This window comes from Solanum lycopersicum, chromosome 1 (genome assembly GCF_036512215.1).
Source record: "Solanum lycopersicum chromosome 1, SLM_r2.1".
NCBI classification, from domain to species: Eukaryota; Viridiplantae; Streptophyta; class Magnoliopsida; order Solanales; family Solanaceae; genus Solanum; species Solanum lycopersicum.
The window spans coordinates 89,514,581-89,530,932 of NC_090800.1; the positions used below are offsets into that span (position 1 = coordinate 89,514,581).

The 16,352-nt window shown below is 34.3% G+C and overlaps 1 protein-coding gene and 1 pseudogene across 1 annotated transcript; both read right to left on the bottom strand.

Moving 5' to 3' along the window:
* Positions 1–4,493: 4,493 nt before the first annotated feature.
* Positions 4,494–5,692, bottom strand: LOC101266079 (vacuolar iron transporter homolog 4-like; annotated as a pseudogene).
* Positions 5,693–6,544: 852 nt separating this feature from the next.
* Positions 6,545–13,433, bottom strand: TH2 (tobamovirus multiplication 1 homolog 2). Its single transcript, NM_001247171.3, has 11 exons — positions 13,103–13,433; positions 10,151–10,241; positions 10,010–10,062; positions 9,245–9,337; positions 9,003–9,074; positions 8,822–8,894; positions 8,681–8,726; positions 8,518–8,581; positions 7,689–7,742; positions 7,533–7,610; positions 6,545–6,904 (listed from the first exon to the last, which is right to left on the bottom strand). Exons 1-11 carry the CDS (start codon positions 13,277–13,279, stop codon positions 6,812–6,814), a joined length of 894 nt encoding a protein of 297 aa, NP_001234100.1. The 5' UTR covers positions 13,280–13,433; the 3' UTR covers positions 6,545–6,811.
* Between the last annotated feature and the right edge of the window lie 2,919 nt (positions 13,434–16,352).

The window sequence follows — 16,352 nt, forward strand, 5'->3', positions numbered from 1 at the left end:
TAATCTTTGACTAGTGTTTCAGGTGAAGGTGAGAGGGAAAAGGCCAACTTGGTACATGAATAGTGCATGCTCCAAAATGGTGCTAAAAATGGTAGAAAATTCCTCTCGCTCTTTGATTTTCAAGGAGGCAGTTTATTCCTTGAAAAGGATGAGAAAAATGAAAAAAAAAATTGAAGAAAGTGACATGATATCAAACATATTTGATGATGCAAATTTAGGAAACACTGCATATGAACCTGGTTCACAGCTAACAATCATTGATGCACCTACAACATGAATTACTACTTATCTATGGTTCTGGAGATTGGGGGAATATTAGAGCAATCGAGATAGTAAGAGTATGGCACACCTTTGGGGGAACTTTGTTGTGTGAACATGGTCCTTTTGTTCATTGGAAGGTATTAAAAATTGACAAGGGTTGGTTCTCTGTGAATCAGCTTGAGATTCATTTGATCTGGGAGAATATGATGATGCAACATTCTTGTCAAGGCCTTGAATATGAAAAACTTGAAAAAAATCAGTCAAAGCATGGTGTTATCGAAACAAGTTGATGCATTATCATGATTTCCTTTAATAATTGGCTAGTAAAAGAATAATCTTACGCTTGAGTAATTATACAATGAATATCTGCTAACTCAACCTCGTACTGTAACAGGTACACACTCAAGTCACATCTCAAACAATGCTTAGAAAGTTTGCGGATGTTATCTTTACTCTTTGCTAACACCATTAAGTAAATCACGGAGAAACACAAAAAAAAAGGGGAACCTGGTTTCTCTGTAATACTCAGGTATGTACCATCCTTTTTCAAATGCATTAATTTCCTGATTTTGGGTCAAACATAAGCACTAATGAACCTGGTCGATCATCAAAAATTCAACTTTCATAAAGATCACCAAGAACCCTCTTTGATAATAAGCATCGTTCAATCCCAAACTGCCTAATGATTAAAATCTCAGTATTGAAGTCACTCATGCTTTAATTTAGGGGGAACCTTGCTTTACCATCCACATCTGAACCAGGTTCACAAACTCCAAATTGATATTTCATCCATTCCAAGTGTATAACTTGTCTATCTCTCAGGGGGAACAATTCTCACAGAAATAAAGTGTTGCTTGCTTTCATTATTGATAAACACATCTCTTTGTGCACCAAAATGTGATGAATCTCTTACTGGTAGTTGGTACTCCTTCAAAGTTGTCATCAAGAAAAAGGCTATCAAAAAAAAAGAAGAAAATCATGGAGGAATGAAAATGTTACGGAGTAGAGTTAAAAAAAAAGGGTGATGATGTATCTCATGCTTCTCTTGATGAAATTTCACATTCTAGGAAAACTGATCAGAACAAAGAAGCTGGTGCACAATGGGCATACTGAAAAAAATTATCAATGGCAGTAAACATCTCTTTCTTCCTCACTTTAGTAATCTTTGTCCCAATCCTTATCCTCAAATTTTATACTCTTTTGACTCTTTGATGTGCTTATGTCTGTCTCATACTCATGATATTATATGTTTTTGATTAAGGGCATAAACTGGTACATATTTATTTATTTCGTTTCTCATTGAAGATCTTAATTGTGTATGAGCGTAAGATGACTAATATCCTCAGATTAACTAACCATTTTGTTAGTAGAAGTGTACTTGAAAGTGTTGCCCAAGTGGCTATGAGTTAAAAGTGATATTGCGCACATTGAATGTTATTCGAGTTCTTTGGTTATTGATTTTCAATGATGCCAAAAGGGGGAAATTATATAATGTGGATAGACATATGCATAGTTTGTCATCATCAAAAAGGGGGAAATTCTTGGGGAATGAGAAAACATGAAGTTTGTAGTTTTGATGGATGACAAAGAATTGAAGTTTTTGGAAATCTGTTAACTAGAGTGTTTGATGCATTTGAAGTACCATTGGGAGAAGGCAGGATTTTAACTCGTGCAGATATGTTCACTCAAACCATTCTTGCTGATTATGGCATTCCCATGGAGTCGGAGCAGGTTGCAATTGCGTCTCCACGTACATCTGGTCATGTTGCTCAGTCACTCAGGGAACTTAAAGTAGCTGAAGAAAAGTATGTCACTCTTGAGTCAGAAGACCATAAGTTACGTGCTGAACTTGACACTTCAAATGCTGAAATTCACAGGTTGAAGGATCAGTTAGTGCAGCAGCAACTTGCTAACAATGCAAGAGTTGACAGAGTTCTGGATATGCTGGCTTTTGCTTCAACTAAGCCTGGTCAACCTTCACATTGAAAAAGCATCTTGTTTGAACCTGGTTCTCTTAGTTGTTTAAACTTAGTATGCTCAACTGGCTGGGCTTATATTGTTGCTATGGATGTTGATTGGGTTTGTTTAGCCGCTGTTGGATTCTTTTTGATTTTTCAAAAGAGGGAAGAGTATTTGCGCATGCATCACATAGAAAGATTTGTTTGTCTTCATCAAAAAGGGGGAATATGATAGAATATGATAGAATCGATAATTCATGTTTTGATGATAGACAAGAAGCACAAATAATCAGTAGCAAATGTACGCAGCAAAAGAAGCCAAGCTCGAGTCCAAGATCGAGTAAAATGGGTCAACCAAGTAATCAAGAAAATAGAGTTATTTGTCAAAGTCAAAAATAATATATTAAAGGTATAAGTTGATACAAATAAGGAAAACCTTAAATATATTATTAAGGAAGGAAGTTGTATATAATAAGGATTGTACTTTAAAAGGGAATCCTTGTTTAACAATAACTTCCTTACCTTATCTGATAAGGACTGAAGGCAAAAGGAACTCTATAAGAAGAAGAAGACGCTGATGAAAAATTCCATGACTTCACGCAGAGAACAAGAGAAAATTATTCATCAAACTGAGGTCTTCAAGATTGATAGATTTGCTACATTTAAAACGTTCTTGAGTGAGAAGGTTTTTAACGTGTAGAATTGTTGTCTTGTTTTTGTTCTTAATTGTAGTTTACAGTTTATTGTACAAAGGATGGGTTTGGCTCTTTGTAGGGTTGAGTGTTAGTAAGAGTTGTAACAAAAGGTGGGTTTGGCCTTTTGGAGAGATCGATTGAAGTCAATCGAGGGAGTAGTAGAGATAAGGCTTTTGATTATTGAGTTGTAATCACAAATCTTATAGTTAAATTAATAAAACGAGGTTTTTCCTTCCTTGAGTGAGGAAGGTTTTTAATTTAATAAGTGTTTGTGTCTTTACTCTGTCTTTACTTAAAAGCAACTTACACGAACCTGGTTCGTGTTCTGGGGTAAGGTTTCTTCAATGTGCTACTGCAACTTGATCTCGACACGTTTCACAAAAAGATTGAATAATCACGTGTGACTCTTAGAACGTTTTCTGAAAAAGAAGAACAGTTACTGGTGAATATGAGAAAGGAACAAATATGAGTTGATATAAATAGAGAAAGAATTTAAGCTACGGCAGCACTAAAACCATTTACAATTTAATTACTTGCTCTCTCTATCTCCGTGCATATTGTTTATTCATGTTTGACTTGACGCAACCTTTTTACTTATTCACTATATGGTAGACATATTGCCTTGATCCCGATTAAAGTTTAGGACAATTATATGAAGCTTCTACAACTATTTCTCGCTATTCGACCTCAACATGACTTACCATGGCATTTTTACACTAGCTATCAACCTGCCACAGTTGTTCTTTTCTATCCGGACTGGTTCAGCAAACATAAATGGAATTACAATACATCATCAAAGTGACAACCTAGAACAATATTCTGTTGACCTCTGATTTGATGCACTTCTTTTTTGAATTGTTTCTATAGTTCTGAACATGAAATTTCTTTGTTATGGTTGCAAATTGTATGTGATTATCAGGCCAAAGCATTTTCCATTGTCTTGATTTATTCTATATTTTTTGTTTAGACCCGATACTTGAGGACCCAGACACGCATGACATCAGTGGCAGCATAGACTATATTGATTACATTAATAAGGACGCATTGATTCTTCAGGAGTTTAAAAAGATGGCGAAGATTTGTGTGTATGCATTTGATTCAATAACTTTTTTGCAATAGTGTGGAAAGCCTGTCCAGTTAGTAAAAACATCTGAAAAGACAATGCGAATGAGATATACTTTGAACGCCCGGATTCTTATTTTAAAATAGACAATGGGAATACAAACAATATGACAAAGAGCAACTTGCACATGAAAATTCATCTTATAACGATTTTGGTGAGGATTTTTAGTGACTTGGATACTGATTTATCTGATGTCGAGTTAGTCAATAACCATGGAAAGGGAAAACAAAGCATTATTAGTGAAACAGAGCTTCTTAGTGTTAAAATAAAGAGAAATAAGGCAGCTGTATAGGGGGATTCTGATTGTTGTGATGATGTCACACGATTTTCATAGAGAAAGATTTATATAATCAAATCCCAAGTCCTAACTGTATTTGATGATGAAGTGTAGTTTGATGAGTTTATCGTGAATAAGTAAAAGGTTGTGTGTCATAGCTAACATTATCAGAAGAAGGATCAATATAAAATCAGATTTCGCGTTATTATTACACAAAAGGTTAAGTCAATTAGCAGTACCAATATTTTGATTAGATGAGATTAAATTATAACAAGGTACAGGCCAGGAACATAAAGTTTTCAATCATATTTCCAATCCAGTAGAGCCAATCAACTTGGTAAGGCCGAAGGTAATGGCCATAGACATCCATCCACCAATCAAAACTCTGGCACAAGATTTCACCATAGGACTTTTGCCCAAGAAAGAACCAATTGCTCCATATGCTAACGATGCCAAGCTCACCGCTGCCACGATCATAGCAAGCCTCAACTTATGATTTGCTATGAATGCAGCAGCAAGAATTGGCACAATGGCACCCAATGAGAATGTCGAGGCTACTGCTGCCTGAAATAAATTTGGCAGCTGTTTCTTGTTACCTTCTTCATGTTCTCGTTTCTGTCCTCTTGTTGCTTTGTCTCTCTTCATTTGAGCTCGCTCTATGTCTAGTTGAGAGTAGACAGAAACAAACTCTCCTATAGCCATGCTACAAGCACCAGCAAACAACCCTGCAGAGACAGTAAGAATCATGGTTTTGACGTTTTCTTGGACAGCTCCAACCCCCATCATCAAGATGCAATTGAGACTAACAGAACGGCTCGAAGCCACTGTGCTCTTTGAGAGTAGTCAAAATCTTCTTCAGGGGCTTGATTTTCTGTAGGAATGGTAATTTGGACATGGTTTTGAGCAGCCATGATGAAAAGTTATAACTTGTAAGGAAATGTCAATTAATTAAGGAAGACTCTGTCTTTGTTATTTATAGAGTTAAAACTTCATTTTTAAGAGTTCGAAGAAAAATTCTTACCATATAATATCAAACTTTTTAAATGCCTTTATAAAATCACTTAAGTACGGAGTACTACTTTTTTTTTCTTCTTCTTCTTCTTTTGTGTTTGCAGTGTGTATGTGTTGTGTACTTCAAAATGACCTAATTTTTGAAGGTATAGGCTTCAGATTGCTTTTTGATTCCTTTGGAGAAGGAGATTGTGAGGATGGATTGCTGCATAGGAAAGCACTTGCTAGAATTGAGATACTTGTTAAAACTGAGTGGAGTGTGCTGCAGGCACTAAGGTTGACACAAAGTATATAGAGTATACCAAGACAAGTACCATTCCTACAAAGACCACAAGCCCTTCAATTATCTAATCATTTAGTTTTTTTCCCAAAATATAGATGAAGTTACTTTCTTTAGCCTTTTTGGCGCTCTTTCTTTTATCTATGCATTTAAAAGCCTTGCACAGATCTAATTTGTCTATTCTTGACAAAAACCTTTTCGTATAATAGATTTCTCATCACAGTGACGAACATTAATTACTTGTTATAATTAACTATTTAGGATTATGGAGGACAAAAACGCTGCAGAACGCAAATAAGTCTTCTAATGTAATTGATATGTTGGGATGGAATTCAAAGGAATAGTTATAGAGGATACATATAACCGTCCTCACCTTTTGGAACCAAGGCATAATTGATTGATACATCCACCATATTCTGAATAAGTAAAACATGAAAAAATAAATATGCACGACAAGAATAGTAATTAAATTATAAAATAGAGATGAACAAAGAATCCAAAGAAAAGTTCATAAAAAGTAATTCTACTAACTACCAATTACCCCTTTAAGTAAACCTAAAATCTATCATCTGAAATTGTTGAAACAACTTTACAACATTCTCTGTGGATAATCAAATTCTAAAAACGGAAGTGATCATGCACAATCACCCATCCTGATGCAAGAAGTCTTGGAGCCACGTGAGTTGGTGGTGACAGTTTTTTTGGGCAACGGTGTATCGTCCGAAAGGAGGTACGGCACCACGCTAAAAGTGAAGTACCAAACAACTCCTTCCTATTTTCTGTTGGGTTCCGTTGCAGCGGCAGTGACAATGCCTATGCAAATGCCCAACAAGAGACACACGCAGAATAACGAGTCACTTGGTCTCAAAATGTTCTAGGAAAGTATCAAATAAACCTATGATCATGAGAAGGAACAAATATGAGTTGTATCAGTAGACGCACAATATAACCCAAGGCCTTTAAACTTCGAACATCTAATTCTATCCAAATGATTACAAGTCACATGCACTTTGAATAATTTATAATTCAAGACTTCTACAGAGCTGTACTGAAATCAAACTATAACTCCTCCACGTCACTCGAGACAAGCGCCAAAACAATAAAAGCAAAAATGATATTATAAGAACTAAAAACTTGGCTGGCATGACAAGGGCTTCTTTGAACAAAAACGGTGAAGTACTAAAATCAGGGATGCTCTTCTATGAGTTATTGGATAGGATGATATTGCTCTGATACACGTTTTGGAGGTAATTTGCGCAGAATAAAAAGCACCAAAACAGAAGGCAAGATCTCCACCACCTGCGTAAAATATACAAAACAGATGGATCATTTTGTTAAAGATCTTTTAGGCCTATAAAAGCTTGAAAATTATGAGATGGTCACAGATAGATAAAAGGTTAAATAAATAGGGATGCCAATGGAACGGGACGGTGTAGGGCAGGGGCAGCACGGTTTTGTGCTTAACCCGCAAAATTTTCAATCCGCCACGCCCTGCATGGCAACACTTTTTCATTTTCAACCCGCCCCGCATAATTTTTTATTACTTTTTTTCTAATTATCTTTAATACTAAAAATAAATTCATTTTTTCGTTAAGTTGTATTAATTTAATAGAACAGTGAGTTAAAATTTTATCTTTTACTGGTAAATTGGAAAACAGGCAAGAAATTATACTATTTTTTATTGAACCATTTACATTTATTATCTTCAATATTTTAATAGCTTTAATGAAATTATCTAAATAAATAATGCTCTCTCACTTTTTACAAAGTTAAAATTAAGTTTGAACCACAAAAAATCACATATCCCCGCCCACCCCGCCCCGTTGACATCCCTATAAATAAACTTTAGCATAATATTTGCAACTGGGACAATAGGCTTGTAAGTGATTAACCAGCTATTGAGTATCAAAATTAACTCAATTATTACCACGTAATAGAAGAGAATGAGAACTGGATGGTCAATGACATCAACATCAGCGTTCCCGTTAAAAGCAGAAACAGCAACCTGTAAGATGGAAATGAATATTTTTGTTCATGCTAGCTAGGGTCAAACATCCCTACCCCAGATATAGTGGAAACTTACCATAACACATCTGATCATGAAACAAATGCAGCAAATACCAGTCACGAAACCAACCTGCCAAAAGCAGAGCAAATATCATTATGCGAAATTATGTCTTCCCTTCATAATTAATTTTCCTTTATGAATGATTATACCAAACCACATTGAATAATTTTTCAAATTTATTCTTTCAAGTATAAAATTGTTTGGATAAGGAAGAAAGATCCGGCCCAGCAATAGAGTCTCCCCTAGTTAAATCAGAATATTCCTAACTGAAGGGATATAGAACACAGGATCATGTACCCGAACACCAACTAGTTTGGAATTAAGGCACAATTGATTGACTAATATTAATATCAGAAATCCTCATTTATTGAATATATTTTGATAAAGGCTGGTATTTGTGGACTATTTCACATGCATCCTTTAATAAGTATAGACACATTACGTAACTCTACACTAAAGATTAGACAAATTGTTTGGGGTAAATCCTTTAGTTGTATTCTTATATATTGGAAAATAGCACCTTCCTTCCTTTCTTTCTTTCTTTATTTATTTATTTGTTTTTTATTATTCAGCTTATATCACCTATTATCTACGCTATTAGCCAATCAAGAAAAAAAAGGATGGAGCTAAGAACTTGATTCTGGTAGTTCTTTCGTGAAGACACTACGGCGAGGTTGGGCATAAATGGTAGCACTTAATACCAAAGAGACTTCAAAAAGATGCATTTGTTTCTGAGGCATAAACAAGCACCAAAATGAAATGTAGACTTGCTTCTGATTGAAGCAGTGTACATGGCAAGATAATGATTGAAAAGAAGAGGAAAACAGCTATTTCATGTGCAAACCTCATGAAGCTTCTTTTGACGGCCTCTAGATTCAATAGGGAAGCGCCGAAGCATAGCGAACAACCTTGAGAGAGATTAAAAAGGAAAGAAAGGATCAATTTCACGAAACATGGATATACAAATGTGAATATGGTCACTTCTACACTACTGGGGAACCAATTACCTTCCACCATACATAACAAATCCCAGAGCAGCAGTAAATGAAATAACTGCAGAAAGTGCAAAATCAGACTTTTTTAAACTAAGATAGTAGACTAAAATTGCCTAGTAACATTTGCATGCTGAAAGAGAGATAGAGCATGACCTGCGAAAAAAAGTTTAGCAGTTTCAACAGCAGCCGAAGCTGGGCCAACACCGATGAAGATCCATATGCATATCTGCAGTCACATCATGGTTACATAAATAGGAAGAAAACTCCCAGAGGCTTTTGTTGCTTATGCATGGACACATTTTAATTTAAAGTGAATAGGACGCTGATGAACTACCTGTATAAAATATACGACTGCATTAACTGCATAATATGCAGGTCGAAGTTTATCGATTGGAAGGTTTCTTGCCTGTGAAAATTAATAAGAAATGAGCAAGACTTGATCCATGATGAAAATATTTAAAATAGGTAGTGATTCTTCCAAGAGAAAATAATTGACGAACAAACCAACATAATTCCCTTGAAAATATCTTGTCTAGAGTAGTTTGTTAAAACCTTTTGAGAACCAAATAGCATTACCTGATGGAATATTTCAGCCCAAAACAGAACTAATAGTGTGTATGTGGAGAAGAATAGAAGACCGGGGAGATCCAGAAGCATCATCTCAAGTGCCTGTTTAAATGTTGATTGGTGTTAGCTACGCAGACAAATCACAATGCCATAATGACTGTTCTTTAAGGAAAATGTGAAATTAAACATGGACCCCAGTTCTGACGCATGGGATGTATATAATAAAAGGGAAACTGTTCTAATATGTATCCTGCAATCAAATTCAGTGAGTTGGAAACATTGGTCTAATAAGGTCAGTATGGGTTCATATCAACTATGAAGTAGCGGAATACGGAGAGAGTAGTAGAATCTGGTGATTTGACTATTTGTGCATAGCTCACAAAACGGTCCAAACAAACAGCAATAGTAGAACGTGCATAATGAAGCCTAATTATTAAGTAAAAATCCATACATTATACATTAAATTCACAGGCTCGCAGCAACTGACACAATTTTCTATTATGGTGATGAGTTGATGCTAAAAAAGGATAAATTGTTCAGTACAGGTTCAAAGATTCGCAATAATTTGTTTCATCAACATTAAACAAAATGGTACTTAAATGGTGACGTTCATGAGTTAAAATTCCTTTGCTTGCATTGTAGTTCCCTGGAAAGTCCATTCTAGAAGTTTTAGGAGTTAATAGTCTACTTCGCAAATTATTCGCCCGCAGTGCGCGAACTGAAATTGTCCTTTAAGAATCAGAATAGTTAAGTAAAGGGAAAGAAGAAACTTACTTTTGATCTAAGATTGAACACGCTGCTGTAGAACCCAAATAATATTGCTCTCACTGCCAATAATCATTTGGTTATGAGCATTAAAATAACTTGATATGAACAACTTCTGGAAGAACATTGAGAAATTAAAGTAAATCTTACATCCACAGACAACAAAATTCATCAAGTGAAAAACCTTTTGTGTTGTCCAACCAATTCCTGAAAGGCGCAATTGGATGCGGATGAGTTGTACCTGTAATTTACACATAACACATGGAAGCATGTTGAGATGACAAACTCGGAGAAGTGCAAATCAGCACATGTCTCATCAAGACAAGCTAGCTGGAATGCTGATGGAAATTCGGATAAATTTTATTTTATTTTTTTTCCAAAGCTCACTGTAGTACTAAAAAAATGCAGTGTCATCATTACTTTACCAGTGTCCAGACCATTAAAATAGTAATAATCCGAGTTACCAATAAATAAATGTTACCCCTTCCATACCCCATGGACTGCTGAATAACATGACATACAAACACACGCATACAGCTTCAATGAGAAAGCATGAAACAATAACTACAAATGACATGCAAAAGATAAGGAGAAATGAAATTTGGCAGGCAGATCTTTTAATACATTCCTCTCTTTTATTCTTCTTTTGGAAGCCCTATTTACTTTCAATTTGATTAAATTATCCAATGAAATAAATAAGGAAATGTGCAATTTTTTTGTTTCGAGCATGTAAATGTGTTTACCACTCCATAGTTCAGTTGCATGAGTCAATATTGAAAATGTTTCGTATTAACAAGTCTATCTCGCTTACATGTTTTCATTTACTTTACACTCATTTTCCATGCCTCTTGGACCTCTTGTGGAAACCTGCTGCAAAGAGAACGGAAAGAAGAGTGGCAGACTGAGTTTGAAAGAATGTGACCTTTTTATGTTGTGCTGTCAATGCAGAGTCAAAGTTGCTTATTCATTTCAGGCTAGGCACAAATTCTCAGTTAAGTTGAATTGTCATATTTGAGAATGTACTTCCTGCTTATTTGAAGACATGGAGTAGTTAAGGGGGACTAGCAACCATTTACCTCAAAACCACTTTAGAATTGTAGCTCAACAAATCTAATCAAATATCAACCTTCCATTTGGTAAGAGCGATTAGTAGGAAACAAAATCTATGCTGCTCGGAATCTCCAAAAATATTACTGTACCCGTGTCACCTGTCGGATTCCCCAAAAATGACTACTTATGGAGTATCCAACATGCACCTATCTACATTTTTGAAGAGTCCAAGCAATATAAACTAAGAGTGTTCTGACATCCGCAAAATGTATCTTGATCGTATGTCCTGGTTTTCCCTCCTGCCAACTCATTTACAATCCTAGTAGTAAAAACTCTAGTGTCAAGTCTAACTGTCAAGGTTCCCAGGCTTCATCTCAAGTCCAAAGCAATGTCATTAATGCTGGCACTAACAATAATTCTGGCAAAAGAAATGTTGCTAAATTAACAAGAAAACAATAAATCTACCTCCATGCCCATACGAGCCACTTCTTTGGTTGGGATTAGAAGAAAGAAGATTAGGGTGAATGTGGTAACTTTACCCCTTTGCTTATCTCCATGTTCTGCCACTCTTAGCAACCCCAACATGACTATGAAAATACATCCTCCATCTCCAAAAGGATGGGCTATTACTTTTTGGGTTAGCTCCCAACGGCTTATTATATAATAATTTTTATTCATAGTTCCGTGTAATGATATCTGCATGGATGCACCTTGCGAATTTTGGTCTAGTCCAAGGGTCAGGATTCAGCTCTACATATAGACCACAACTGTAATAGTTATTACTAAACGAGTCTACGTTGTTTTTGAATAAGAATATGAATTATTGATTTAAAATGTAAAATTTTTGTTTTGACCCTACCTCATTCAATTTATAAGGCACATGGGTCAACCAAGCATCCACAGTTAAGCGAAACATGACCACCTCATCTAAAAGAAATGTGAACAGACCCATGTTATTAGTTATCGCTTACAGCGACGAAGCGATGGAAAACAAGGCATCACTCTTATTGCTGAAGCAATGCAAATTCAAAGAAATGTGCACTTTGAAATTGAGAGGCAAAGTAATCAAGCGATAAATAGTAGCTTCTCCAAATTTGATGAGTATAATAGAATCAACTAAGGCTTTCTTAGTAAATATGAACACAAGCTCATTTAAGTCCAAGGTGACATAGGCCTATGGTATGCACTTAACATTATCCTTATCCAAATATTCTCACCATTGGTCACTGTCACGCCTTCTCCATCTGCTAATCAAATGATCCCTTTGCTAAAAGAAGTCAATGTTTCAACCTGAAGGTACCATTTGGTTGTCATGAAGTGATTAGGAAAAGAAATGCACTGAAGAGTTAATTCTCTTGCTTTTTGTGCATTTGATGAGGGAGTAGTTTAGGACAAGCCATTGAAAATTTTCCAAGATAAGAAAATAGCAAAAATGTATAAAGCTGATGGAAATGATTTATTCTTAAGTTGAACTTCCATTTCCCTTTCAAACAAGAAAATAATCTCCTTTTCCTTCACTAGAATTTTAACAAAGCACATGAATCCAAATAATCTAAGGTTTGAATAGTCATCTCTTTGAAAGAGAGTTAATAACATGTAAAGGAAATCACTAGACCAATAAATAGGAGCTATCCTCTTCTTATGCAGACAAGGGCCATGATTAAATTGGCTTTACTAGGGATCCTATAATAGGTAACTTCCATTCCCAGTAGAAGTCCTCGAGCAACTTCACTAATAATACCACAACTCATCCTCAGGCATAGCTGTTTCCTGCCATTTTATCAACAAATAGAGTGCTATGGAAGTCCTAGACCTAAGAACTAGGGCTATAGGGGCATACAAAACGAACTAATGATAGATGGACCCCAATTCCACTCATAGATAGGGTTTTAAAACGAATTTAATGAGGGATTCAGCATTAAACGCTAAAACAGTTCATCAACTTTCATTTAGGATCAATCCAATAAGATCCACATGATAGAGAATAAATCATAAATGTGATGCAAAATTACAATGAAATTTAACCTAATTAAGAAAAACAAAATAGTGTACCAGTGCAACAAATGAGACTAAGGCATAGGCGGCAGAGAGAGAATAAAAGATGGCTTGTTTCTCATAATCGGAGACCTCCATCATCGCATTGAACCAATCAAAGATGGGGCGAACTCGTGGTGTTCCATCATCGTAATCTTTTGCGAATTCAAGAAGAAAGCTTATAGATTTTACCATAGCTACTACGTCTAACAAAAATGGTGATTTACAGATGAAGAAAAATGTAGAGAGTGAAGTGATGGGGATGTTCGTTCAAATCAAATAGAGTGAAGAGTGGGGTGGAGGGTTTGGAGGAACCACACGTGGATGAAGGGGGAAGGAGGACAAATGTACAAAAATCGTGTTATGAGGCCAACTTTTTAGTCACTACTATCTGCATATTGTTTGTTATTGTTATGATCTACTAGTATTTCTATTTGACCAAATTATTAAAATTTATTTATTTTGAAAACTGTTTTTGGTGGAAAGTAATTTTTATTTAATAATTTATGAATAATAAATTTTAAAAAATATTTATACTGTATGAGGGGTTAATTTTAAATTAGCATTTTATTTAATAAATCTACATAAAATTCTAATTTAAAATACAGATCATGATTTTAAATCATCTTAAACTTTTCATCAATTTTGAAATTTAAATATAAATCTTGACGAAAAAAAATGAAACTGTTATACTTACCAAAAAAAAAAAAAGCAGCAGCTTGTCATCAACCTGTAAGAAGTTATTTGTATTATGACATGTGAGAGGATTTTATCAAGAATAGTTAGCTGCTATTGATTTACTAACCTGTATATTTCTGTAAATTTGTATGAATTTGAAAATTTGTAATAACATTTAATCGCAAATATATATTTAAATTAGGAGATATGTTATTTTATTCATTCGATGTTTTATAAATTGTTGATACTTTATTTATAAATTATAATTTACTTATTTGGAAGGATTACATAAAACTAAAGAATTTTGAATAGCTTTAAGGGAAAAAGATTAAAAATATCCTTAAACTATTCGAAATAGCTCATATGTATTCTTAAATTTTATTTCGGCTCAAAACTATTCTTTCCGTCATACTATTGGGTCAAAAGTACCCTTCTTATTAACGAAAGTTGTTAAAAGCCACGTGAATGCCATATGGATGCCACATTGCATGTCAATAGGATTCCACTGCCACGTAGACTAAATAGAAAGGGTCAAAAATACCCTTAAACTGTCTGAAATAGCTCATATATACCCTTAAATTATATTTCGGCTCAAAACTACCCTTCCCGTCAAACCATTGGATCAAAAGTACCCTTGTTATCAATATAAATTGTTAAATATCATGTGAATGTCACATTGCATGCCAATAAGGTTCCACTGCCACATAGACTAAATCCCTAAATCGTAATTACTCTCCCCCTCATTTCATTATTTCAGAAATGATATATTCACCTGTTCTCCCTCATTCACGGTTAGGGTTTCATACTTTTATTCGTGGTTGGGTTTCAAAGTGGATATTCATGCTTGTAGGTTAGTAAATTTTTTTCTTATTGTATTATGTTTACGATTTCAAAGCATGATAGTTAGGATTTCACAACTTTTCCCTAATTTCGCAGCTAAGGCTTCGTAGCTTTCTTGAGGATTGCGTTTCAAAGTAGATATTCATGATTGGGTTAGTAAATATTTTTTCTTATTTTATTACGTTTACGATTTCAAAGTTTTATAGTTAGAATTTCACAACTTTCCCATCATTTCGCGGCCAAGGTTTCATAACTTTCTTCGGAACTAAGTTTCAAAGTGAATTTTCGTGGTTATAAACACAATAAAATAGGAAAAAATTTTACTAAAATCACGAATATTCACTTTGAAATCCAGCGATGAAAAAAACTGTGAAATCTTAACTGCGAAATGAGGGAGAAGGAGTGAAATTGTTTCTGGAAAATAATGAAATGAGGGGAAAATGAGTAATTAAGATTTAGGAATTTAGTAAATGTGGCACATGTGGAATTTAACAACTTTCACTAATAAGAAAGTCAATTTTGACCCAATAGTTTGACGGTAAGGATAGTTTTGAACTGAAATTTAGTTTAATGGTATATATGAGCTATTTTGGATAGTTTAAGGGTTTAACCATTTTCCTTTTAGTTTATGTGACAGTGAAAGTCTATTGGGTGTCATGTGGCATTCATGTGGCATCCACATAGCATTTAACAATTTCTGTTCATTAGAAGGACACTTTTGATCCAATAGTTTGACGAAAAGGGTAGTTTTGAGCCAAAATATAGCTTAAGCGTATATATGAGTTATTTCAGATAATTTAAGAGTATTTTTGACCCTTTTCTGTAGTTTTAATAACTTAAAGAATTTTCCAAGTTTATTGCAAGAAATAAAATAAAAAAATCTAAATATAGGTTGATTTGAAATGTAATTAAAATAATCAATTTCCATATATGATGATCCCTTTCCCCCTCTCTTATATCTTGTTCATTTGAAAGCTTCAAAGTGATCGAAAATTTGACAATTTTCAATTCGTTTTCCTTGAATCGAGGGTTAAGATGAGATTTAAAGGGTTAGGATGAGGATGAGCCACAAGATTTACCAAATAATGTACTTCCTTTGTCCATATATATCTTTTATTTTATGAGGTTCTTTTAAGTAATTTTATGTTTTAACGATATTAATTTGGAAATATTTAATTTGTTCATTTTTTTTTTTGTACATATTAAAATTGATACACACCTAAAGAAACAATAAATAGAGTGGTAATTTTATTATACCACTCTTATTATTTATAAATAATTTAAATATTAAAAAATGATTAATTTTTAATATTGGGTAAAATAGATATGAAATGATAACTTATCTCTTAATTCTCCAAATGGTCAAATAAAGTTGGACAATTATATTAAGCCATAATATATAAACATGACCCTTAACTTGACGTCAATTGACAATTATGACCTTTAACTTTGGGTGCGAGCACAAGCAGACACTTAAACTTGTATAAAATTGAGTAAATGGACGCATCGTCCTGCATAACAATTTTGTATCCTACATGACATCCTACGTGTATTATGCCACGTACACTTGTGTCTACTTGTTTAATTTTATACAAGTTTAAGTGTCTACTTGTGCACGTCAAAAATTGGAGGACGTAGTTATTCGTTAAAATCAAGTTAAGGATCATGTTTATATATTATGTATATTTTTAAAATATTAGATAACTAAAATTGAACGAAATGAGTAATCAAAATGAAAGTCGCCTTTTTA

Coding starts and splice junctions, on each gene's coding strand:
- TH2 (NM_001247171.3), bottom strand. CDS start 13,279: ATGGTAAAATCTATAAGCTTTCTTCTTGAATTCGCAAAAGATTACGAT. Junction 10,242..13,102: donor TAGTCTCATTTGTTGCACTG/GTACACTATTTT, acceptor TGTAAATTACAG/GTACAACTCATCCGCATCCA. Junction 6,905..7,532: donor TCATTCTCTTCTATTACGTG/GTAATAATTGAG, acceptor TATTTTACGCAG/GTGGTGGAGATCTTGCCTTC.